General features: G+C 39.9%; 1 protein-coding gene across 4 annotated transcripts in view; it reads right to left on the bottom strand.

The window, feature by feature from the left end:
- The window catches only part of hepacam2 (HEPACAM family member 2), a 58,597-nt gene that overhangs the window by 27,811 nt on the left and 2,938 nt on the right, over positions 1–27,848 (bottom strand). For 2 of the 4 annotated variants that reach the window (XM_062958045.1, XM_062958046.1), the window contains exons 2-4: positions 23,636–23,983; positions 22,676–22,960; positions 17,919–18,215 (exon numbers count right to left, since the gene is read on the bottom strand). In XM_062958045.1, the coding sequence (XP_062814115.1) occupies positions 17,919–18,215; positions 22,676–22,960; positions 23,636–23,983 (930 nt within the window). Of the gene's footprint in view, positions 1–17,918; positions 18,216–22,675; positions 22,961–23,635; positions 24,356–27,848 lie in introns of those variants that run through there. The other 2 variants (XM_003222107.4, XM_062958044.1) reach the window with 1 other exon arrangement.

Here is a 27,848-nt window from a genome sequence, read left to right as displayed (position 1 = left end):
CTTTCCGCTGGACTGATCAAGCAGAGAAAGGGTTCCAGCAACTAAAGAAACTATTCACCTCCCAGCCAATTCTACAGCACCCAAATCCTGGAACCCCTTTTGTTGTGCAAGCGGACGCCTCTGATGTGGCAATTGGGGCTGTACTCTTACAACCGGTGGGAGATCACCTCCATCCCTGTGCCTTTTACTCTCGTCAACTAACCACACCAGAGAGGAATTACACCATTTGGGAAAAAGAACTACTGGCCATAAAGGCAGCCTTTGAAACTTGGAGACATTGGCTAGAAGGGGCCAAATTTCCCATTGAAGTCCACACTGATCATCGTAATCTAGAACATCTAAGAACTGCCCGCAAACTAAATCAGAGGCAGCAACGTTGGGCTTTATTCTTCGAACGTTTCGACTTCCAGATTCATTATGTGACCCCAGCCCAGACCAAGCAAGCAGACGCCCTGTCACGTAAACCGGAATACGCTGCAGGACGCAAGGAGACCTTTGAATCCCAACTATTACAACCCGGGAACTTTGCCACGCTCACAGTGGGGAACACCAAATCCATTCCCATTGGTTCAACTTCCTCTACTCCAGGACCCCTCTGTGCTCAAGAAATCAGGGCTAGTCAGCAAGCAGATGCCTGGGCGCAGGACCAACTTCGCCAAGGTCTGCATTTTCCCTTTTCGCTTAAGGATGGGCTGCTTTGCTATAGAAATCATGTTTATATCCCACCCGGACCGGGCAGGGAAAAAGCGCTTCGTCTGTGTCATGATTGCAAACCAGCAGGACACTTCGGACTATTTAAAACCATGCATCTGATCCTAAGGGATTTTTGGTGGCCCAAGATCCGCAAGGATGTGGAAAAATATGTCAACACCTGCCCAGTATGCCAGCGCTCCAAGATAAGAAGGGAGAAGCCCTCAGGGCTTTTACACCCCCTTCCTACCCCATCTCGCCCATGGGAAATAATTTCTGCGGATTTCATCACTGACCTACCACCTTCCTGTGGATTCACCACGATCTTAGTGGTGGTGGACCTTTTCACCAAGTTAGCCCATTTCATTCCCTGCGAAGGCCTCCCCACGGCCAAAGAGACTGCGGATCTATTCCTTCAACATGTTTTCAGACTACATGGATTGCCCAAGAGTTTAGTCACAGACCGTGGATCTCAATTCACCTCTCGTTTTTGGAAGGCGCTACAAAAACTATTGGGCATAGACTCTCGCTTATCTTCAGCTCATCATCCCCAAACAGATGGGCAAACGGAGCGCACCAATGCCACTTTGGAGCAGTATCTTCGCTGTTATGTAAACTACCAACAGGACAATTGGGCTTCTCTGTTACCACTGTCTGAGTTTGCCTACAACAATGGAGTTCAAGCTTCTACAAAAGAAACGCCGTTCTTTGCAAACTACGGCTTCCATCCACGTTTCTTTCCCCCTGTCATTGAAACTTCAGAAGTTCCCGCAGCAGAGGATTGGCTGCAGGAACTCACAGCGGTGCAACAACTTTTGCTCCAGCAACTGGACCAAGCCAAGGAGGACTATAAACACCACGCTGACAAACACCGCCAGCCGGGCCCCGAAATCAAGGTAGGAGATCGGGTTTTTCTGTCCACTCGCTTTCTGCCCTCCCACCGCCCTTGCCGGAAGTTAGATGCCCGTTTCATTGGCCCCTATCCAGTGGTGGCGCAATTAAACCCCGTGACTTTCAAACTCCAACTTCCGCGTTCAATGCGCATTCACCCAGTGTTTCACCGTTCCCTGCTCCTTCCGGCGGATGGTGTGCGTCCTGATACAGACCAACCGGCCCCCCCTCCTGTTTTGATGAATGGGGAGGAGGAGTTCGAGGTTGAGGACATTTTGGATTCTCGCTTTCACCGCCGCCGCCTACAATATCTCATTGACTGGGTGGGTTTTGGCCCTGAGGAACGCTCTTGGGAAGACGCCTCCACAGTCCATGCTCCTGAGCTAACCCGTCGCTTTCATCAGACCTATCCCGCCAAGCCGCGACCTCGCGCCTCGGGGAGAGGCCCCCAGTTTGGGAGGGGCCTTGAGGAGGGGGATAGTGTGATGACCCATGGGCCTTGTAGTCCTGCTCAGGACATTGTAATTCCTGATGAAGATGAAAACTTGGGTTTTTTACCTTCCCAGTCTGAACTGGATTCCTCTCAGCCAGATCTTTCCCAGGCAGATCTGGGAACCTTGCACCTGCAAGAAAGTTGTCTCCCAGAAGTATGTCAAACAAGCCCAGAGCCTACTTCTCCCGTGTTCTTGCGCCGGGAGTTTTGTAAACAACAGAGAAGTTTGGAATCAGCTTCGCGCAGGAGTGCGAGAATTGCAGCTAAGAATGTAGCCAATTAAGACTGCTTCTCGTGAGAATCTTTAAGGAGTTTAACATCTGGTCTCAGAGTTTAGCTTTCGTTTCTGATTCCCAGAGAACTGCTTCGGTGGGAAAGTTAGACTCTATATAGGTGTTTTACCCGCGTAGTAACTTCGCGGAGTCAATTCGTCAGCCTACGGAGCGAGTTGTGTCTGGACAGCGCGCTCCGATTCAAGCCTCGCTCCTGCTCAAGCCTTGCCTTGCTATCCAGCCTTCGCCTTGCTTCCCAGCCTTTGTTTATCTACGGACTTTGCCTTGTTTCCCAGGACCAATCCTTGCCTTGTTCCACGGATTTTACCAAGTTATTCCACGGACCTTGTTCTTGTTCCTAGTTACCTTGTTCCACGTTTTAAGCCTTGTTTCAAGTATCAAGTTATTTCCTAGCCTTGCTCAAGTTTATGGACTAAAGGACCTTGTCATCTCCCCTCACTTTGCCTGGCAAAGTGAGTGTTTCGGTTATTGGATTACAACTTTGGACCATAATATCTCTTATTGGACATTGCTTTTTTGGACTAATTTTGACCTTTCCTGAAAGGTCCGCTTCTGAACTAACTTTTACATTTGTTTTTATTAACCTTATATATTTCCTTAATAAAGATATTAGTTAGAATCTGGCCTCTGCGTATGGTTATTGGTGCTCTGTAGCCGGGGTCGTGACATTCACTTGCACACCATATCCCTACACCACATACACAATCACACCTCATACATCACCACCATTCACTGACACATTCTACCTATTCACATACACAACCGCCACATATCACCATTTACTGACATATCCTACCCTCATACCAAATACTCAACCACACCACATAATCACACTCCTTACACCACCACCTCATGCATCCTAGCCCACACACATGGACAGCCACACCATCACAACTTACTGATACAACACACACACACAGGCACACCACACAATCACAAAACACACCACCATTCACTCACCCATATACCTAACCACACAATGTATGCACAACCACCCTGCCACAATCACAACACACACATTCACCATTCGCACACACATCCTACTCACACATGACATGCACAACTAAATTACCATTTACGTACACATATTACCCACACACAAAAATGCCACAATTTGTTCACACCTCCTACCCGCATACACATCCACACCACACAATAACAACACACACTGCCACCAACATTCACTCACCCATCCTATCCACACACCACATGCACAACCACCACACACACATACACACACACAAGACCATTCACTCACTCACGTCCCCTACCCACACAACATATGCACAAACACTCCACAATTACACCATCCACACATCACCACCATCCACACACACTACACCCTTAAATAGGCAACCACAGTCACACTACACACATTATCACCATTCACTGACATATCCTACACTCATACCAAATACACAACCGCACCACACACACCACAATTCACTCACACGTCCTATGCATACAGCATATGCACAGCCACCCAACAATCACAACAGACACACCAGTATCATTCACTCACACATCTTACCCACACACCACAGGCACATCAGATAATTACAAAATCACACTGCCACAATTCACCCATGCATCCTACCCATACAGCATATGCACAACCACTCCACAGCACGCATGCATCACCACCATTCACTCACACATCATGCCCCCCACCAAATACAGAGCCACAGTCACACCACACACATTACCACCATTCACTGAAACATTCTACCTATATACCACCACCACTCACTAATATATGCTACTCTCATACCAAATACACAATCGCACCTCACACACCACCACCATTTACTCACATACTACCCAGACACAAGTACATCACCATTCACTTATCTACCCAATCACCACACACACAGGCACACCACACAATCACAACACACAATACCATCATTCACTCATGCACTCTACCCACACAACATATGCACAACCACTCCACACAATCACAACACATACCACCACCATTTACTGACACATGCTATCCACACACCATATACAAAACCCCCAATCACACAGCACACACATCACTACTATTAATTCACACACCATACCCCTATACTACATACACAACCAGTCACACCACACATGTCACCATTCACTCATGTGTCCTACCCACACACCAGATACACAACTACCCACACAACCATCCCACCAACAGTTACCAATACATATTACCTACACACAAGCACACCACCAATAACCCAAACTTCCTACCCACACACGACACACAGACACACCATACCATCACAACACACACCATTCACTTATTCATGCATCTACCCACACAACATATGCACAACTGCCCAACTCTGTGGCTATACATACCTGCAATATAAGGGAAAGCTTTCCACAATTTCATTCCTTTTCTTAATAGTTGGGAGGTAATTCTAACTAGGCTCAGATTATTGGATGGAGTGGGTTTCATTTGACTAAATCCTATTCCTCTAAAATGCTTTTAATTGCAATTGATGCAAAAATCTACCATGCAAGCATTATTATTAGTGATTTCCTATCTGGTAGATGGCTTTGTCTGCATAAGGAAACACAATCAGAGAATACACCAAAACATTCAACAACTAATCCTGTGAATATACACATACTAGTGTGATGATGATTTGTGATTGTGATGGTGATATGACAGGGAGGAATCTTTTTGATCCCACCTTTGCCACCAAAATTGCGATGGTGAATGATTGTGATGGTGTGAAAGTAAATTGTAAATGCTGTTTCCACTGCTGAGGGGATTTTTGAATCTTTTAATCCCTCTAGATTATATGTATATCACCTTTATATGAGGGGAAGGATTACAGGGGGTGATCTTCATTCCAAGATCCCAGCCTCTGTCTCTGTAGTTAGGGATTTCTGTGTTGTGGTTCCCTTTCTGAGGTAATGGTGACTATTATTCTTCCCCAATTAGGTGATTTATTAAGGTAACTGCCACCAACGCGAGGCTTTTGAATAATTACCGTTGAAATTTGGCTCCACAGACGCAGATGAGATGAAATGAGTCAGTTGTTAACAAAGAACAACAAAAAGTTTATTGTGTACAAAGCTGATGGTTGCAGGTTGATTGATTTACTTATGGAACTTTAAATAAACAAGTGGTTTAATAACTCTTATAACCACCACAACAGTAGTTTCTGGTGTAAATCCACTCTCCTACTGATGATATAAATTGTAGCAAACTCTAACCTCAGCTGAGCTCCTTAGTGAACAATGTCCCAACTACAATAAAATCTTTTAATTTGATCCAATACCGATCAAATCCCTGATCACTAGCCTTTCTCAACTAGAGATCTTGACTAGGCTCCCTTTAGTCTGCTCTGACTAAAGATTTTTTGGCCAGGCCTGTCTCCTCAGCCCTTCCTGACTGAAAAGCCTCCAGCCACGCACTCTCCCGCACACACTCTCCCTTCTTTTTTTTTTAAAACTGCCCTTTTTTCCTTTTCTTGGCTCCACCCACTTCTCCCTCTGATGAGCTAGCCAGCTTCGTCTCCATGGTAACAGCACTACTGTGGATTGAAACAAGGTGGTTTCTGTTTCAGCTACTGTGTCAACCAAAATACATACTCCAACAGACAAAATTAAACACAATAACTATGACTTTTCCACACTGGCATATAAAGAAAATCTTAGCACAGTGCAGAACTCAGTGTTCTGCAGTGTGTCGCACTTTGTGAACTACTTAATCCCTGCAACCTTCTCGTAGAGCCAGGTTGGAATAAAGCATAGCAAAAACATGACTAGGAACATCAGCTGCAGCTCAGAGCTGTGTGGAGCTGGCTATTGGCTATGAATTTTAAAAGTAGGCATCCTTCCTCTACCATAGCAGCCCAGGGAGCAGCTTACAAAGGTCACGGATGATACACATATCACTTCATTTAGTTCCTGAGTTCAGGTTCTGGGCTCACTATCCGGCATAACAGAATAAAGACTAATGGGTTTTCACATCTTGGTTTAAAAGTATTTATTGACTCCTCTCTCCTATGATGTATGGGTCTCTGGGCTGAGGACAGATCAGGAAACATATATGGAGAGATCAGCCCTAAACCTAAGTCGCTATCTGGTTTAAAAACAAATCCAGGTGAAAGAAACTAGTAAAGATTTCAAAACTAGCATCCCTCTCTACTGCTGTTGCCAAAGGCTGTTAGAATGAGAGCAGCAACCAATGGGACTTAATTGGAACTTAGAGCATTGTTGAGTCAAAGTGACCTCAGAGGCAGCATGTATGTCTTCATTTTAAAGGGATATTGCTCTTTCTCCCTGGAATGGTCCAAAAGGCTGCTTGAGCACATGCAATAAAAGGGAACATGAAGCATGATACCAACAATAGATATTCAGTCCGTGTGGCAGTTCCCCCCAAGTGCAAAGGAAGAGAGGTTAGGGCAGGGAACAAGAGTATATGACTTTTGAAGATGTTGATGAGCTGCCAACATTAGTCAGCTCTGACCATGGCAGAGGAATGATGAGAGTAGCAGTTCAAGAACATCTTGAGAAGCATTTCTGAGTTGGGGGCTGGGTATTTTAGGTAGGGAGACATGTCCAACAAGATCAGGCTTTTGTTTCAATTTAATATTGAACAATTCTATGAAATTGTTTATTTTTACTTTTCTATATATCTCTTTCAGTGGGGACAGGTAAATAAACTCCTAAGTATAGAGTCCTATATCATCAGGTAAATTGGGGGGGGGGGGGGGGAGTCCTTAGACCTTGTCAAGTAAGTAAAGGCTGAAACATAACAGGTATCTCCTGGCCTAAATAAGAATTCCAATCTTGGATCTTAATATCATTTAGAGACTTGCATTGGTATTTCAATTGAGAATCTGGTTGTTCTACATTTCTCTTTGTAACTTATCTGGTTTTCTTAACATCTCAAAAATGGAGTACATCTTAGAAAAGCAGTTTTTTTTCCTGTTGGTGTTACTGAAATTAGTATGTGTCTTACAATAGATGGCATCCTAGAATCAAAGAAATAAAATATCAATTCATTGGTGAGTCTTTAAAAAATTGTCTTTTTTCTTCTTTCCTTGTTTTCTTTTGTCTTTTTTCTTCTTTCCTCCTTTTTTCTTCTTTCCTCCTTTTCCCCCATTTCTAATAATCTGACACCTATCAAATGCCTTCCTCCTTCCCAGCTCCCTTTTTCTTACTTGATCTGGAACTGTAGCTCAATTGCTCCTGAGGCTGCTACAGTTTATGATTTACTTCTCTTCAGATCTTTTCATCCCTGTCATGCCACAAGGAGGCAAAACATTACCTGCTGTCCTGTCTCTTTAAGATTCTAAAGGGGTGGAGTTTAGCCTTGGCTCCTGCCAGCCTGAAATGGCAGTTATTTTTTGTCAGTTAGATTTTGTCAGTTGGTGAGACACTGGAAGGAAGTGCAGGAAGTAAAAGGATCACAGAAATTCACATCACGTTGGAACTGTATTCAAATTAGATTAAAAAGCCATAGACTACAGCAATAGAGAAAGCCATGTCAACATTGCATTGAAGTCATCTCAAAGATACAAAGAATCCAGCCATAACAAGACTTTATACTCTGTGGCAATATCTATCCAGAACTGCATAGACTTAAAGATTTCTTTCCTCACAAGAGACCTTATAGTGATAACAAGAGGAAAAGAGATAAGTTTTGTCTATTAATAAAATATTTTGTTTCACCAAGTACAGTCTCCAATCTGTCCTTCGTGCTATGGTTCCTTCCAGTACATTTAGTTAAGCATGGAGGCAGAACAATCCCCGTAACCCTCATGATGTTTCTGAACTGCTGTTCTCATAATTCCCAAATCATCATCAGCGCTGATTGGTGTTGTTAGGTCAGCGGCATCTTGAGAAGCCATGCACTCCTGATTCCTGCCCAAACCTCTCTTCCTTTGGGCTTTGGGGGAAACACAAGGCTTGCACCAACCCAGCCACAATGACTGATTCTGTACTACGGGGGTCATGTTTCCCTTAATTGCATGTGTGCAAGTGGAGTTTTGGATTATTTCAGGGAGAAAAAACAATATCCCTTTAAAATTATAACATACACACTGCCTTTGAGGTCACTTTGACTTTGAGTTCCAATTGAGTCTCATCAGTTGCTGCTCCCATTCTAACAGCCTTTGGCAGTTGGGCAGCAGCAACAGAGAAAACTGCTTTTGAAATCTGTACTGGTTTAGCCTGGATTTGTTTTTAAAGCATAACTACTTAGGTTCAAAACTGATCTCTCTCTGTGTGTGTTTCCTGTTCTGTTTATGGAGCTGGCTAAAGTTTCCAAAAGGAATACAATTCCAAATGTAGGCAGAGAGGCAAGGCAGGAAGGCTACTGTGTCTCTGTATTCCTTCATGCAGGCAAAGGAGACAAACTAAGTATAGCTGTCTTTTTTGGCTTCTCAGGGCAGCCCCACTCGGTACGGGGGCCCCACATGCTCTGTGACAGCTTCCTCAACCCTTGGGTTCTTCCATTTTTTTACCTTCAGGAAGTCATATCTGTTATAGGCTCCCTTTTCCTAACCCATAGACCCATACAGTATTGGACAGAAAAGTCTCAGAAGTGAGAAAAGCCTTTCTTCTGTGGTGCAAGATATTGAGCCCAAAACCTGAACTGAAATAAAACGATATCTATGAATTGATGTGTGCGTTAACCGTGACCTTTGAAAACTGCTCCTTAGGATGCTCTGGTAGAGGAAGTGGAGCTTTTAAAAAAAATCATAGCCAATAGCTGACTCCACACTGCTCTCACAGACAGTGTCTCATTTGCTCTGCTTTTTTCTAACCTGGCTTTAAAAGGAGGGGGAACATTGGAGGTTGCAGAGATTGAGTAGTTCTCCAACAAAGATGGGCTGTAGATTACAAATTGTAGTACCTTTAGTTATGCTAAAATAAACTTTGTGTTGTATGACAGGTTTGTGTATATTCACAGAATTACTTAGTCAAAGATTTTGCTGCATTCCCTTTTATTGTATTCCCCCATATAGGTAAAGCCATCTATCAGGTACGACACCACCAATAATAATCTTTGTATGGTAGACCTTCTGCATAGATGATAATTAAATAATTATTGGGAAATAGGACTTGTTTGGATGAAACCAACCCCAGCCAGCAATCTGAACCAGGTCAGAATTCCCTCCAAACTATTAGAGAATGAATGAAATTAGGTGTATTTAGGCACAGGGTTACTTGTGGTATTTGTTGAATGTTTTGCTGCTGGATGCTTCTCTTGATTATTCCCTCATACAGGCAAAACCATCTACCAGGTAAGAAATGACAAATAATGATGTTTGTTTGGTAGACCTGCATAAATGGTAATTAAGTGTATTTTGAGGGAAGATCACTTGGTCAGATCAACCCCACCCAGTTAACTCTGCCAGGTTAGAATTGCCTTCAGGCTAAGAGAAAAGGAAATAAATTTAATCTGGTAAAAGTTAGACAAACTCATGTAAAAATGTTCTCCTGGAAATCCTCCCTGACTTTTCATAATATTTCTGCATAGTAAAATTTTCCACTTTACTGATTTCTTTCCCTATATAGGCATTTACCTGGTAAGTGATCAAGCCTCCTCTCTTTAATGATTTGTTTGTATATAATATGTTGTTTTATTACTGAAGGAACTCCCAGTAGTGTAGCAGGTTAAACCGCTGAATTGCTGAACTTGCTGATTGAAAGGTCATTGGTTTGAATCTGGGCAGGGGGGTGAGCTTCTGCCAACCTAGCAGTTCGAAAACATGAAAATGTGAGTAGATCAATAGGTACCGCTCTGGAGGGAAGGTAATGGTGCTCCATGCAGTCATACCGGCCACATGATCTTGGAGATGTCTATGGACAACTCTGTCTCTTCGTCTTAGAAATGGAGATGAGCACCAACCCCCAGAGTCGGACATAACTAGACGAAATGTCAGGGGAAAACCTTTACCTTTACATTTACCCTTTATTACTGAAGTGTATGTGTGTTCTTTGGGATGCAGTTTTTCCTAGCCTTATGTTCTTGAGGCTGTGGGAGGGGCTGCATACCATGTGACTATATCAGTGACTGTTTAGAACACAGTTTTAAAAGATGACTGTTGAGGGATGACAGATGAAGACGACAGTTGGAAGTAGACAGTTATGAAAGAGCGTTGTACAGAGCTGCATAGTGTTGAATAGACTGATAAAGACTGAAAGTTAAAGACACAAACCAAAATGTTTTAGAGTTTAAACTGACAAGTAATTGCCTGTAATTTTAAATGCATGAAGTTGTGAGTAAAACAAACATGTTATTTTAAAAATTACTTGAATGTTTGTCTCCTGAGAGCATGAAATAGATACAAGATATTTCTGAAGAATAGATGAGTTTTGAATACTAAACAACACCATGATGAAATGAATTGACTGGAAAGGCATGTGGCAACAGCTGATTGGCTGAGCCCGCCAGGAGCCAGAATTCCGATTGGCTGCTGCCTCTAGCTTGGTGTTGAGGCAAACTGTGGTAAAACTTCTATTTATTTTTACAACCATCAACAGAAGTGACTTGAGAACATACTAAATATCTGCTAAATACATAAATCCACTTGTACATAAATCCACTCGTACCATTACCTATTACATAGACATACCATGAAAAGTTAGGGAGGATTTTCTGGGAAACTTTAAAAATCAAATTTCCTAAATTTTGCCAAACCAAATTTCCTTCCTTCTCGAAGAGCTTGGAGGCAATTGTAACCTGGCTAAAAGGGTGGGGCTGATCTGACCAAGTACTGTCCCCTGAAAATGCATGTAATTACTGTTTATGCACAAAGTCTACGGTACACACATTATTATTTATGGTTTCTTACCTAGCTCTGCTTGTTTGAGGGAACACAGAGAGAATGCAGCAAACATTCAACAACTAAGTAACCTTTGACATACATACATACAATGAAAATCTTTTCCAAGACTGCAATGTATAAATAGATAACTGGGAAGGGTGGAGTTGATCTGACCAAGCGCTATTCTCTCAAAATGCCTCTCATGATCATTTATGCAGGATGTCTACCACACAAACATCATTACTGGTGGTTTCCTACCTGACAGATGGCTTTGCCTGTATAAGAGAACACAAAGAGAAGGTAGCAAAACATCCAGCAACCAAGCAACCCAGTGAATATACCTACCTGGAATATAACAATAATCTTATCTCAATATAATGCATAGCTAAATTTACTATAAACCCAACTGGTGTGTGAACTACTTAATTTCTGTTACCTCCAGTCTGCTTCCTTCCCCCAAAACCAGGTTAGAAAAAAGCAAAGCAAAGGAGCAATTATCTGTTGTGGGCCATCAGCCTCAACCTGACCTTCTATAGTTCATGGCTGTGAATTTTAAAAGCATGTCTGCTTTCTCAACCAGAGAAGCCCATGGAGCATGTTTAAAAGGTCACATTTAACATACGCTCCAATACATTAGTAGTACTGTATTTCTCATTTCGGATTTTGGGCTCAACATCCTACAACTCAAATGTTTTATCACTTCCATGGTCAATGGGTCTCCAAAACTTGGTTTAAACAGTATGATTTCTCTGACATCTCCTGTATCGATCTTTGATCTGAGGATGGGGCCCCTGTACCAGAAACGCCTCCTCCAAGCTAGAAAGTGGAAGCAATCAAGGGCTTCGGGGCTGGTGCAGAGGGTGTTGGGCCCATTTGGAAAGAGTGGGGTTGTCTGAGAATCCAAAAAAGAAAGAGTAAAATATACTTACAGGTTTTCTTCTCTGAGAAACACCTTTGCCTGCATGAAGGAATACAGGGACATGGAGCAAAGGAGCTGCCTATCTTACCTCTTCATCTAAAATAGGAATTCTTTTCCATTTGAATCACTAGTTAGCCCCAAGGAGAGATCAGGAAACAGAGAGAGAGAGATCAGCTCTGAAGATAAGCAAACATCTGGTTTAAGACCAAATAAAGACTAACAAAAAGTGCTATTTCTCTCTACTGCTGCTGCCCAACTGTCAAAGGCTGATAGAATGAGAGCAGCAACTAACGGGACTCAGTTGGAACTCAGAGCATTGTTGAGTAAGCATCAAAGTGACCTCAGAGCCATGGTTTTAAAGGTATCATACTTTTTCCTCCTGCAATGGCTTCCAAAGTCTGCTTGCGCACATACAATAAAGGCAAATCTGAAACACGACCCCAACAGTAAAGAATCACTGCAAGCTTGGTGTTTCCTCCTAGACCAAAAGAAGAGAGGTTAGGGTAGGGACTGAGATATATGGCTTTCGAATATTTCTTTGGAATGCCAACCCTAAACAGGCATTATTATGATTGAGGAATGATGTGAGTAGCAATCCAGTAAAAACTCAGGGTTATGTGTTTCCTGTTTCTGGGTTGGGGGCTGGCTATCCGAGGTGGGGAGATTTGATTTTCCAATAATGAAGGTATTTAAAGAAATTTATCTCATAAAATCAACAAAATAAAAATAATAAAATAAAATATAATACAAAACATATTACATGTTTTGCATTATTGTACATTATATGTAATACAGACAAGAATAGCCATTTCTGTCAGCAGCATGTTTAATGCAATATTAGAATACATCGAATGCTGTATATATACAGAAAAGTTCGTTACCTGTATTTTTTGTAAAACGTGCAACATGGGCACTTTACCTGGCAGCAGGACAAATTACAAATGTCTCCCGAAGCGTCTGTCTTTAGTTAAATACATATAATCTGATATCTCACCAAGTGTAAATATGAGAGAGATAATCTGTAGCCATGGCTTCAGAAATTTGCAGGATGAATTTGCTGGTTTACTTTCAGTATCAGTAAAACTGTGTCCCATAGATAAAGTCTATCATTTCTAACTAATATTTTAAAGAAACTTTGGCACAAATTTAGAGTAGCTAGTATCCAAATGTACAATGACCACTTGCTAGGAGAAGCAGAAGCAAAGGAAAGATTATGTTGCTCAGACAACTCTTTTTCCTGCTTCCAGGGTCATGTAGAAGGGAGGATTTTGTGTGTGCCTTCCAGGGAAAGTCCTATGAGTTTCAGATCTGGGTAGTTCACCTCACTAAAGAGAGATCACTAGATCCTGTTTGATATGTCACCTGGAAATATATTTATGCTGTGTCCCTGTAGTCCAGTAGTTCCCAACTTTTGGTCCTTCAGTTATTTTGAACATCTCTTCCCAGAAATCTCAACCAGTTTACCAGCTGTTAGGAATTATGGGAGATGAAGTCCAAAGCACTTGGAGGACCAAAGGTTGGAAACCACTGCTCCAGCAATTTTATTAATACCAGTCTATCCCTCGACCCCAATTTTTTCCCCTCCATGATTAGGAAAAAAGTTGGAAGTCATCTCAGAGACCAGACAGAATGAAAATATGGTATTAAACAGTTGTCTCTCCCTTTCCCTTATATGTTTCTTGTACTCAAGCTGATTTATTGTTGTTTTTGAAGCCAAGAAAAATGTACACATATTTATGACCCCTCTCTAATTTGAAAATTTTAGGACAGAAGGGAGACTGGCACATTACGGGGAACAAAGGTTTCCTTTCCTGAACTTCTAGAATAAAGCTAATATTAGCTTTCATAGGCTCCCAGATGGTAGTGTCCTTATTGCTGGGGTGGAGGATTCTGTCTCCCTGAAAGTAACTTTCTCAGACTCTGGCCAATATGCATATTTGCACTATATGATCTACGAAAGTACATATAGTTCTAGATAACTTCTTTGAGTCAAAGTGTAGGCTACCAGAAAATTGACCTGGTATTGTATGTATTGCATGCTTTTTGTTTTTATGACTGACCTTTTAATTGTCATCTGCTTTGCAAGATAAGAAATTATCAGCTGTTGTCTTTTATAAGTATGTTAATATTGACATCATAGAAACCATTAACACTGTTAATCATTGGTTGTAAAAAAAAGTTTGAAGGTCACTGGTTAGGAGAACCAGTCTGAGTTGATATTTTTAAAATTCCGAATCAACTTCTTGAACTTTTTGTGTCTGTTAATTTTATTTTAAAAGGCAGACAATTATTCTGTAGTCTAGCCTAAATATTAGGTGAAAACCTTTTCTAAACATACATGATATACCTCGAATTAATGCACACAGGCAAATGAATCAATGTTAATATAGGCATACAGGTCTGAAATGTATACACCTGAAGAAAAAACATTATCCTTTAAGTAACTGCATAATTTCCTATTGATTTTTTTTTTACCAAGACTAAACAATTCTACATCTTTGGAGGTATCTATTCTTAATTTCATTTTATTCTTTTAGTGATATGGTGTTTTGTAGCAGTCTAATATCTCTTAAGCAGAACTTGGAAAAGTTGGGACTATAGTTTCTAAACTTCTGAGCCAGCATAGCTATTCCAAAGCGGTTACCCCAAAAGTAAGACCCTGAAATTTGATCTCGAGTGTGACTTGCATCAGGCCCATGGTTATCGTGACAGCCATGAAGTCTTGAGGAGACTACAATACTTAATTCTAAGACTTCTTCTGTTGTGTCAGTTGGATTCTGGGAAGAAATGAGGTCAATGGGACATTAGCAAAATCTGTATTCCCTCCATAGGATCCCAGAATTCAAATAGCACATCTTACAAGGGATACAAAATCAATCCTCTTTCTTTCCCCTCAGTTATGGGGTTTTGAGTCATTTTGTCCACTTCAAGATATGTAGGCTAGGTTCATAAGGAGGCGAAGTTAGCCCACATTTCCCATTCACTGGCAGTAAAAACAAACAAGAGCAGTATCAACAACAACATAAGAATTAGCTGCTAATTTAAGGTAACAAAACCGAAGACCTGAGACAGCTATCTCATTTTACTTAATGTGTTGGTCTGTCCTACTGCCTATAAATATTAGGTTCATAAAGAATAATGTTGATGGCATATAGAATCAGAGCTTGGTGAAAGTTACATTTTTAATTTCACTAATTATGTTTTGTTGGGAGGAAAACGGTTCTAGAATCTGGAATAAAAAGGTAACTTTTCTAGGCTTTGTCCATAGCATGACCTTAGATAAAAGAACTGGGAGTATCTGGATTAGATTAGGATGTCTTGCCTCATGCAGTACACTTTTGTTATAGTAACAGGTTGGCTTCCAGTTCTTGATTCTTTTGAATGGGAGCTTATTTTCCTTTTCCTCACGCAGGCCAAGATCTTAAAATATATGCCAGCATAGTTATACTGGGTCCCACAAGTGCACAAGAGTTCAATAGCTTTAACCACCAAGTCAAAAGTGAAGGGAAGGCATTATAACTCAAGCACAAACTTTGTAGATTTTACTATCTTCATGGTTCACAAAATAAAAACTTCAGAATGGCTATTTTTATATTCATATCCCATGGACTTCTCTCTGCACCCTCAGGAATAAGAATAGTAATTTTGATCTAAACTAGCGCAAGAGCTTTGTTTGTGTTTTTCCTTCGAGGGCAAACGTTTTTCTATTGGTTTTATTGTACAATTTTGACTGATTTTCATTTCAGTGTGTTTGAAAGCACTGAACTTTCATCAGTAGTGATTATATTAAATCCCTTTATACAATAGACAGCTGTTGTCTATGTTTATCTTAAGCAGAAATGGCTCAGGTCTTTGTATTGTAGAATATAAACAAACTTGTGAAATATAGTAGAAAGCAAAATGATAATAATTTAGTTTACTTTAGTGAAATGGCTACAGGATCTGAAAAAGATATATACGGTAGGTAATTATTTGCCATCATTATATCAGATATTTGTTTCTATATAGCAAAAAGGGACTAAAGATTTTACAGTAATTGTGTAATATTTATATGCTAATTTTTTCATGAAGGAAAAAGATGCATTTTTTTTAGCTATATTACCTTCAATCCTGGTAAAGAAAAGTTTTCTTTTTAATTCACTAACCATACAATTCTAAATGTATGTATCCAGGAGAAAGCTTGTAGAAAGTTTTATTTATACATAGTAGTACATATGAGAGTAGTAACCATCACCAAGAAAAAAATTAAAGAACAAAGCCAAAGACAAAAATGCAGGGGTGGTATAATACAGCAAGTCAATTAGTCAATAACATTACAGTGAATTAAAAAAGAAAGAAAAAAAGAAGTAGAACAGTCTCTGTTAAATGTTTACTTTTAGTTCCTGTTTTGATAACTGTATACTTCTAATTATTCCATCCACAAATAATGAAACATATCTAAAATTTAACTCAAGAATCTGAGAGTCATCTAGAAAACTGTGTTCTATTAGAATAGAGAACCTCAGAATAGAATGGGTATGAGTATACTAGAGAAAGCCTAAGTCAGTGTGTGTTGTAATTATATTTTCTGGTGACCTCTAATATAGTCTTCACTCATATATCTTTGTTAGTACTATCTCTGGGCCCATCCAGACAGACCCAAAACGCGCGACCTGTCTCAGTTTTACCGGAAGTGTCTAAACGACACTTCTGGTAAAAACAAAATAATGTGGAGTAAACCGAACTTTCCCTGGTTTACTCTGCAGTAAATACCACATCAGATCTGGGCCTTACAGAAACACCTGGATCTAATGAGGTACTGGGCCTGTGGGGACTGGCTTCTGGAGTTGCGTTCCACGACACCGGGGGTGAGTCCCCACAGCTATCACATTTCTTTGGGTTATGAAAAGCTTGGAGGAGAAGGATGGTGCACACCCCCTACCCTCCAGCCAGGCCCGTAGCCAGGATTTTGATTTGGGAGGGGCTGGAATTTTGGTTGGGGGAGGGGCTGAGTCTGAGCGGGAGAGGGTCTACCCTAGCAAACCTTTTGTATCGTTATCCCAATACTCCCATGCATATGGGATATATTGAGCATGGTGATCAGATCATGATATGAATAAACGTAACAGTTTAAATAATAAATATAAGGCTTTCTCGCGGGCCACCCTGAGAATTTAAGGGGGGAGGGCTGAAGCCCCACAAGCCCCCCCCCCAGCTACATGCCTGCCTCCAGCCCTCCATTTAGGTCCCCAAACTTACCGGAGAGGCTTGCTGGCAGCATAAGCTTCTCCCTACAGTCCTCCTTGCGTAAGAAAATGGTATGTTAGGAGGTGATGAGCCATTTCCTTGAGCCAGGAGGATTGTATGGAGAGGCCTGTGCTGCTGGCAGGCCTCTCCAGTAAATTTGAGGACCTAAATGGGGAGCTTTGGGGTGGCTTCATGCCATCCCTACCACCTCAGAAAAGTCTGGAGTTTGGGTTGGGGGTGGGGACTAGGACTCGTGCCAAAAACTGGTTACTTTAACCCGTTTCGGCATGGGTTTTAGAAATGTCTGGAAATGACCTGAGCGTCCCAATTACTGGGTCCTCCTAGACTTGCTATAGAATGCCTATCTTTATAATGATGCAAAGACCACTTGATTTATGATTACTGCCTGTGTTTATATTTTTGTTTATTATATTTCATTTCTACTGAAGATGTCCCATGGATGAAGGAAATTACAATTAAAGAAGATTAAATGTGGTGAGACATTTCCTTAGGGCCTCTTTCTCCTTTCCCTAGTATACATTTTAGCAGAGAGGATATTTGTTTATGGATTTTTTTCACATTGGCTTGATGCTGGAGTGCTTAAAGGGGATACAATCATTCATTCTTACCTTTCGGCATAATTATCACAAGGATATGTGTTTCAGCCTGGGTTTCAGTCATGTTGTTGTAAGCACTGCAGGTGTATTCTTCTGTTTTCTGTGTCACTTTTTCTGCTGCAACTTCCAGCGATCTTCCATACTTAATGGGGTGTGTGGAGTTGTCTGCTCTCCGGATCCAGGAATAAATATTTGGTGGGTTGGAGTCTGCAGAGCAGTAAAGCAGGACTGCTTCACCTTTATCGAGTGTAAACACTCTCCCAACTTTCTGGCCCTTGTCAGTATTTATGGTAAGTCCATAGGGTCCATCTTCATGACAAGATGATAAGGGAGATTGAGAGAAAGACACCAAATTAATAAAGAAACATAATTCATAGCAAGTGACTGCTGTAATATCAATTTGTCAATTTATAAAACTCTTCTTCCACACATCATTCATTTTACAGCCATATCATGAAAATACACAAAGTTAACTTTGCTGTACTTTTGACTTTCCCTCCACTCAGAAGCCTTGCTCGCATGCTACTACGTATTTAATGTTTTAAAGATAAGGCATAGTGAGTCTTGGGCTAATACACTCCTTCTCCTTTTCTTTTCCAGCCAACATAGAAGAAGACCAGAAGTTCTGCTTCTCTTTTACATCAACCATAGTGTAGTATGACATGTAATTTGAAGTCCCACAGGGCTACCTTTTTGCCTCTGGGACTATTGCAGGCTACACTGCTATTAGAAGAACAAAGTGTACACACACATACCATGTTGCAATTTCATGTGACACATGTAGTGTTACTTATTCTTTAGATATCCACTCCCTCACATCCATCCAACAACATGTTCTTTATCTCTCCAAGGTTGCTGCTTGGCAGTCAGATGCAAAAGCCCATGACCATTTATCTTGGCAGATTCAAACTGCAAATCTATTTCCTTCAACCCTTGCCATTTAGGTTTTAGCCACCAGTAGGCTAGGAAGATGTGACTTGCATCCCAAATCTGAAGAGTTTATGAAGCAGGCATCTTTCTGGACAGCACTGTACAAAAGGTGAGGATGATGTTTGTCTCTTCATTTTGTGCAAGATGTTGTGCAAAATGAAGGAGTTTGTCTCTTCATTTTGAACAGCAGAATAGCATGGTTATACTAAACAGAAACTTTGACATTCTAAACAAGCATGAAACTCTTATATTTACATAGCAGGCAAAATGCATAAGATTTCTATTGACAGAAAAAACCCCAATTAATTACTTCAGGAATTGCTTTAGGTAAATAGAGAGCATAGTATCTGCAACTGATTTCTTATTTACTGAAAAACTATTTCTGTGTTTCACTTTGGGCTTCATATGACTCACTCTACATGAGACCAAATACAAGTTACATAGATCTTTACTCAAGCTGTTCAAGTGTATAAAGTGGGACTCTCTTGAGACTGTGCAAATTTCGACCTCACTATCCCCTTGGATCATAGAAGAGAATAGGAACATGCAACATTTGCCTTACAATTGACCTACAGTATGTAGCGCCTAGATTTGTTATTATTGGTATAAATATAAGTTATATAAATATTCAGCAGCAAGTGCAATGGTTCTCTATACGAGGGTTCCAGAACATACTCTTGAAGTACAGGGTTTTGTAGTCTGCTGGGCAGAATATTTTCTTGTTTCTCAGGAGGGAAGGGGGAAAAGATGAAACCTTTCCCCATTTCCATATGACCTTTCCATATTTTACTACCTCTCTTCTAGACCTTCATATTTATGGCATGACCTACTTCTGCCAGGAAAGACGAGGTATCTAGTATCCATAAGTTTAACTGAAATCGCTTTTTCTGTTCACACACTTCCAGGGATAAACTTGAGTCATTCCTATATATTGACTGAATAGTAACATATTCTGTTAAGGTAGTTTAAGGCAGAGCTTTCAAAACATTTCATATTGGTGGAACTTTTTAGACATGCATCATCTCACAACATGATAATTCAGTTTTATTAACAAACTGGAAGTTAAACCAAACCTTGTAAGAGATATGGACACATACATAAATTGTAATAACGAAATGTATGGAGCTCAACACGTGAAAACCTTTCATTTATGAGAACAGAATAGTCCCTCAGCTGTGTTAATGGTAGACTTTGGCTAGCCAAGGTCACTGGCTGAACATTGTGTCCTCCAGTGGCTCACCTCTTGACAGTCAGCTCTAAATCATCAAGACAATTCTGCGTAATTCTTTCTGGCAGCACTACCTCTTTCTCAGTATCAATTCTCAGCAGAGCGGACCTTTAGAATCAGTAAAATCTATTTACTAAATGACTTGTAAAATAATAAATCATCATTTCTTAGCAACAATTTATTTCTCGATGGGAACATGACCAATTGCTCTTGTCACCATGAAACTATTATCCCTCTTGTTTCTGAACAGATGGTAAGTATTTACTGTGACTGATCTTTTTTTATTACTGAAACTCCCCTGGCAGCAGTGGCATATGGTATATGCAGACCCTGGAACCTGCACTGGATTCTAATTGAGCAAATGGGTATCTGGTAAACAAGGTTTTTGTGTCGTGGTGATAAAGTATACATTGAATTATATGGGCTAAAAGCAAAATTTGGTAGATGAAATCATTGCAGGTAATATGATTTGTATACTATTATAGGAAGCTTTTGTTTCTTCATAGCTATTGCCTTGATATTTCTGCAAAATTGTGTCTGAAAACCCCCAAAAAACCCTAAAACCATTAATATTGTATGAAGGATGCTAAATTATTTATTGATACCTGCTCCCAGGCTTGTTGTAAAATTCTTAACAGAGAAAGTCACTAATTAACACCAGTGTTGGTAGAAACTACACCGTTTTGTCCAAAGGGATGGACAAATCAGTTTTACTTTCTCTCACATTCATTAAAATAATTTTCTCTATTATTATGTTTATTATTATGTTTATACTCTGATTTTTCTCTCTACAAGAAGACTTAAAGCAGTTTGAATAAATTTTAAAAATTGCAAATCTTGGTAAGCTTTTATCAAAAAGAAACTAAAGACTGATCTCAATGACATCTTCACTGGCCATTTCTCTAGATACCAATTACATCAAATGTGCCTCACATGTAGATGTTAATGATGAAGTGTCTTTCAATTAAAAATATTGCCATGATTCAGTACCACAAACATGGTGAAACCTATGGATTCATAGCAAAACGTTAGATGTATAAGCATTCTAATCTGTCTGGATGGGTGAATGTGTCAGTTCTACTTTCTCTAACATTTCAGTTTTTAAAGTAGTTTTTCTGTCGATATTATGAAGAAATTTTCAAAAAACAACAAACAATTCCATTCATCCTTAGCTATCGGAACATGAAAGTGTATGTCCTTGATTATTAAGACTGGAAGAAGCATGAAGACAAAAGGATCTGCTCAGGAAAGCTTTCATTGTGGTGTCTGTGTGTATACATATCTCTGGCGAGCTACATATTATAGGATTAAGAAACCAGTAGTGTGACTACTATTGTGTGTGAACTACCTATTCAACTTGTACACAGAACACATCATGCGAGGTGGGGGGCTTGATGAATCCAAGGCTGGAGATAAAATTGCTCAAAGAAAAATTAACAACCTTAGATATACAGATGATACCACTCTGATGGCTGAAAGTGAGGAGGAGCTGAGGAGCCTTATCAGCAAGGTGAAAGAAGAAAGTGCAAGTGGGTTTTGTGAGGTGGAAACTGCCCCCGCCCAACCCAATAGCATTATATGGATGGAAGGTCCTTTGAAACTGATTGGAAATATGCATGTGCAAATTGAATGTTTACAAATGTGGCTCTTGTATTCATCTACCATAAAGGGTAAGGCTTTTCTCTCATGTTTTCCCATCTTTCATTATTTCAAGTCCATATTTGCTTAAATTTATCCGTTTTTGTTATGCTCTTTTGAGATATGCTTCCAACACCTTCACAGTAAACAAAGTTTTCAAGAATGGATCAAGTGACTGGTTTGTTTATACCTTGGCTAAACAAAGTTATTTTTCATCACCTTTTATCCTGTCAATTGAATCTTTCCAGTACCTAGAATACTAAATATAATTAAAGTATATCACCAATCTAGCATGAACTCTTATCACTTTTATGTTGTTTTTAATCAACTGTGTATTCAAGATTATACAGATACTTGATAATCTTAACTATATGGACAATTCTATTTGTTTCCCAGATACAAAATTGTATGAATAATGATTTTTTGATATTTGTTGGAGTTTGGTTCCAGGGTTCCTTATAGATACCAAAATCTGTGGATGCTCGAGTCCCATTATATACATAATGCACACGTATTATCTGGGGACCCAAACTGAGGAAAAATTAAAGAGCACTGAGCACTTTGTAAAAAAATTATAGTTGTCCCTCTATGTCCATGGATTTTTCATCTGTGGATTCAACAGCCCTTTGAAAACAAACATAAGGCTGATGTGGCCCTCAGTGAAAATGAGTTTGACATCTCTGGTATAATGGTGTAATAAGATAGTGTTCTTAATACAAAATGGGAGGATCAGTATTTGCTTTTCAGATTTTGAAGAAATAATTTCAAAATGAGGATGGTTGTATCACATTGTATAAAAATAAATGATATGAATGTAGATTCTTATAAAATATGGTGTCAAAGGAAATATTTTAGCCTTCTCAAGAGCTTAGGAATTCTGGTGAGGTTTTTCTTTGCATTTTGTTTCTTTTCTTCCTGCTTCCCACATATTCACCTTCATACTCTGAAACCAGTGAGTATTACATCTACTTACAGTATATTGTTGGTGTGATCACGTCACTCTCCATGGCACTGACTGTGTTGGTTGCTAAACAACTGTAGTTTCCAATGGCTTCCTTAACAACCGGGGCAATTGAAAGTATATCTTTGTTTACAGAAAAGGAGTAGTTAGCACTGGCTTTGATGGGGTTTCCATTTTTCATCCACTGGTAAACAACCCGTGTTCCTTTGTCCACAGTACATTTTAAAGTAATGTTACCCCTTTTTTCCACGACTCCAAAAGAGGGTTCAGTGTATATCCGTGGTTTTGTGACAGGAACTGCAACAGAAAGTTTCTGAATTATTAGGAAGGTGTTTTTGTCATTAATTAGGACGTCTGCAGTTCAATAAACTGAGGATGTGTTGATGCCGAGTTACAAGAATACTAAATGCATGCATTTACCAGTCTATAGTTGCCTGCGATATGGGTAACAATGTCAATTGTGACAGTGTAGATCATTTGTTTAAGAGCAATAGGAGTCTGAGTGTAAGAGCCCTCTTTTTCAGTCTAATTCCAGAAATTACATATACATACATACATGCTCTTCATGAGATAACAGGAGTGTCACTAGTCTAACCCAGGGTGGAAATTGTTTGGCCCCTCCACTTATTATTGAATTTCAATTCTTGCCATTCCTCACCATTGATATGCTAGCTAGGGCTACTGGGAGCAATAGTCTAGTAACATCACAACTCCAAACCTTGGTCAAGATCTTCCCAATATTCATAAGACTGGTTAGCCTGATATTGGAAAGACTCTAGTTCGGAAATCATTTAAAATCTTGATCTTTACTAGTTAGTGAATGTTATGTATTCTAGATTCCCCAAAATGATAGCAAATAAAATATTGCCTTATTATTTTTAAAAAGATAAAGAATCAGCTTGAGGAACAGATCATAGATCGTTCATGATACATTGAGTTACCCCATGGATTCTAGAATTTTATGTTACTTACCATGAACAGTAACTTGAATAATTTCACTTGCTGATATTGTTCTGTTTCCATGGATATTGATTTTGACAATGTAATTGCCTTCATCACTTCTTTCTAAAGGTTTTATTAGCAAAGATGCATTTGGAGGCATAAGTGTAAATTTCTGCCCAAATTCCAAGTCTGTGACAACTTCCTGATTCACAGAGCTAAGCAGATATTTGGTGTTTGGAGGCTTCTCGAACAACCATATTATCTGAATTTCAGAAGCTGTCATGTTGAAAGTGTAGTTAACTGGGAGTCTGAGTGGTTGCCCTTCAGTGCCATTAAGTGTATGGTAAGGAACTGTCAGCTTTAATGCAGAACATACACCTACAGCAGGAGCAAAATAGGAAAAGGAAAGATTAAAAATCTGAAATGCAAACAGGCTGTCAACTGCATTTGTTTCAGGAATTAATACTAGTAAGATTTCACATGTCCTGAACATTTTCAGGAAAGTTCTATAACTTGGTATATCATATTTGTGATGGCTTTGGACACCCTTCCTGTTAATACCACATTTCAGTTCAATTCTCCATGGCCACAAATGATAGCATCACCACCGTCCTTTTAGATTTTTTATACTTAAAGGGATGGAATTAAATATTAGGCATGTTTTAGCTCCATTGACAAGATCTGCCAAGATTAATTTAAATGATATTGTTTTCAACATGACTAAATTATAACTAACATAAATATTTACTCCAAAACAATTCCTACCGTGTTCACTGACACAACCTAATAAATGGATTTAGGATTCCATCTGTATTATGGATACAATCCATGAAGATGATCAAAAATTATAAACACTAATGAACACATTCCATTGAGCGGGGTAAGTATGGGTGACCATCCTTTTAGCACAGAGAAGCGTCCCTCTTATATACCCTGTTTCCCCTAAAATAAGATATCCCCAGAAAATAAGACCTAGTAGAGGTTTTGCTGAAATGCTAAATATAAGGCCTCCCCTGAAAGTAAGACCTAGCAAAATTTTTGGTTGGAAGCATGTCCGTCAAACAGAACACCAGAGCATGCAGGATCGGTAAATATACATACGAGTGTTGGACATGGAATTAATGGTAGTAACAAGAATTTCTTGATAGGACTCACAGTTTGTCTGGTTATGCTGGTTTGTGATGACAACTAATGTACAGTATATAATAAATGTTCATTTTTTTGTTCAACAATTAATGTGAATTCTTCTTCATGGAAAAATAAGACATCCCCTGAAAATAAGACCTAGAGCATCTTTGGGAGCAAAAATTAATATAAGACACTGTCTTATTTTTGGGGAAACACGGTAGTCAGCAGTCCTGTTTCGAGTTCTGCCTCCCCATCACACTCTCACGTGGAAACTTGCTGGCAATACAATCATCTTACATTCATCACATGGTCAGTTCTATTATTATTTTTAATCAGGAGAAGCAACAACATCCGAAAACCAAGAGATCCTTTGCAATGCCCAAAGCCCCTTACATTGAAGGAGACTGACACCAGTTTAAAACCACTTCTTTCCATGGGATAAAATAGTTCTGCTCCAATCCTCATATGATACAAGAGACAGTAATCCAGATGAAAACCATTTATTTCCATGGGATCCTATTGTTCTACTTTAAACCCCATGGAATACAAGAAACAGTGATCCAGGTTAAAACAATTTATTTCCATGGGATCCTATTGTTCTGCATAAAACCTCATAGGATACAAGAGACTGCTGATGGTTAGGCAATTTTTTTTTCGTGTCAGGAGCGACTTGAGAAACTGCAAGTTGCTTCTGGCGTGAGAGAATTGGCCGTCTGCAAGGACGTTGCCCAGGGGACGCCCGGATGTTTTTGATGTTTTACCATCCTTGTGGGAGGCTTCTCTCATGTCCCCGCATGGAGCTGTTGCTGATTGAGGGAGCTCATCTGCGCTCTCCCTGGGTGGGATTCGAACCTGGCAGCTTGCAGATCAGCAGCCCAACCTTCAAGTCACAAGGCTTTAACCCACTACTCCACCGAGGGCAATGAAACAGGACAGGAAACTGATGGTTCCCATCCCAGGTGTTTTTCAGTTGTAAACATGGGAGTAAAGCACAATAAGAGTAGGAGCTCCAAAGACAATTGCTGGCCCATGTTCAGAGTTCCCTCCTTTCAGGACATTTCTGCCTCATTTGAACCCTGGAACATGTGATGACTCCATGCCTCTCCCTGCTTGAAAAGAGGCTGAAGTGTCCTACGAGAGGAAAATTTCTCAATATGATGTTGCTGGAGTTCCCTCCTTTTGGGACACTCCTGCCTCTTTTCAACCAAGGAGGGCTATGCATGATGGCCAGAAGTAGTTTAACTCATGTGGTGAGCTCAGTGCCTCTCCATGCTTGAAAAGAGGATGAAGTGTCCGACGAGGGGGAAATTTACTAATGTGATGAGGTAAACTAATTATTAATACATTGCCAAAGGAAGTCAGTGTGGTGTGGTGATTTGAAACCTCATTAAACCTCTATCACAGAGTTTCTCAAACCTTGTCCCTCCAGATTTTTGGATTTCAGCTCCCACAATTCCTAACAGCTGATAAGCTGGCTGCGATTTCTTTGATCTGGAGTCCCAAACACCTGGAGGAGCACAGTTTGAGAAACACTGCTCTATCATACTACTTTTTAATCAGCTTTTAAAATGTTACAGTTTTTCTCTCCGGCCATTGCGTCCTCAGCCTACTTCAATAGTTGAAAATTGAGTTAATAGTAAAACTAGTTTGCATTCTATCAACGTAGTTGGGGGAGAGGACAGGAGGGGGCAGAAACTGATTCTTTCCAGTACATTTAGGCAAAAGTCTATTACTACAGCCTCTCCTAATTTTTGTATCCTTCCTCATTAATAACTTCACCCATCTGGACTACATTCTGATGTTACTTGTCCATATCTGTCTCAGTTTTCATCTGCAGAATGTTTGGAAGGTTTGGAAATCATGGAAGTTACAAATCACTAACATCTAGAGAGTGGCACAGTTCCCATGTGTAAATGTTAAAAGAGATATACTATAATACTAAGAGCAGGAGCACAGCTTCACACTTCTAATCACAATATCTACAATCAGGTTGGGTATACGTATGTTTGATTTTTTGTGGGGTAGAGACAGAAGTGTATGTTGATGGACCATATTTATATATAGCAATTGCATATTGTTTTTGTGACTTTGAATTCTGCTACAGTAACAGGCACGGAAAATATACAGACAATTGGAAAGAAGCCTCTTTGTTTGTACTGTCAGCAAATGAGCTGCTGGTGGGGATGGGGATACAAAACTGTTTTTTAAAATGTGGCTTCATGTGCTGAATGAATAATTAGGATGGGAAACTTTCTTCAGGCAAGAAGGATGGATGTAGAGAAGTTCCTCACATACAACAAAGACCTCTTGTTTTTCTTTTTGCATGTTATGCACTGTGCTACTTTTAAAATTCAGTGAAAGATGTATAGCAGACTATTATGAGAGGTATGCTGGAAATATGAAGTAAAAACTAAATATTCTTGCTATCATAACAGATCCATTCAGTGGGATGAATATAAATATTGGCTTGCCATTTAATTAATTGATTAAATGAGTCTACTATAGATGAGATTAATACAGTTGAGATTAATCATTTTATCCCAGTATCACAATGAGAGGTGGAGAGGGGACATGATAGCCATATTTTAAATATTTGAAATGATGTCATATTGAGGAGGGGTTGAGCATCTTCTCTTCTCTGGAGATCAGGACATACAGAAATGGAGTCAAATTTCAGGAAGAAAGATTAACATTAAGAACTTCCCAGAGGTATGGGTTGCTTGGCAGTGAATATGCTGCCTTGAAGTGTAGTACAAGCTCCTCCTTTGGAGGTTTTTAAGCAGAGAATGGATGGCTATCTGTTGGGGAGCTTTGATTGTGTGTTCCTGTAAGGCGGGGGCTGGACTGGACCGCCCTTGTGGTCTCTTCCAACTCTGATTCTATGAATAATATTTTTCCTATTTAGCACCAATTTAATGTTTCAGGGGTTCCATTAAAAAGCTTTGCTTTTTAATAAAAAACTTTGCAATGAGTCCAGTTTCCCCCTAATTTCTGCTCAAATAACCTGCTGTCCCAACTTGCTGGGAGCCAACCTGTTGTAGTTTTTTGATCACAGAAACCTACTGGGTGTCCTTGGGCAAGTAATACTCTCTCTGACTCAAAGAGTGCTAAGGCA

Source organism: Anolis carolinensis, chromosome 6, assembly GCF_035594765.1.
Source record: "Anolis carolinensis isolate JA03-04 chromosome 6, rAnoCar3.1.pri, whole genome shotgun sequence".
Taxonomy (NCBI): Eukaryota; Metazoa; Chordata; class Lepidosauria; order Squamata; family Dactyloidae; genus Anolis; species Anolis carolinensis.
Note: the sequence above shows the minus strand (reverse complement) of the source record. Positions and strands in the feature narration are given on the sequence as shown.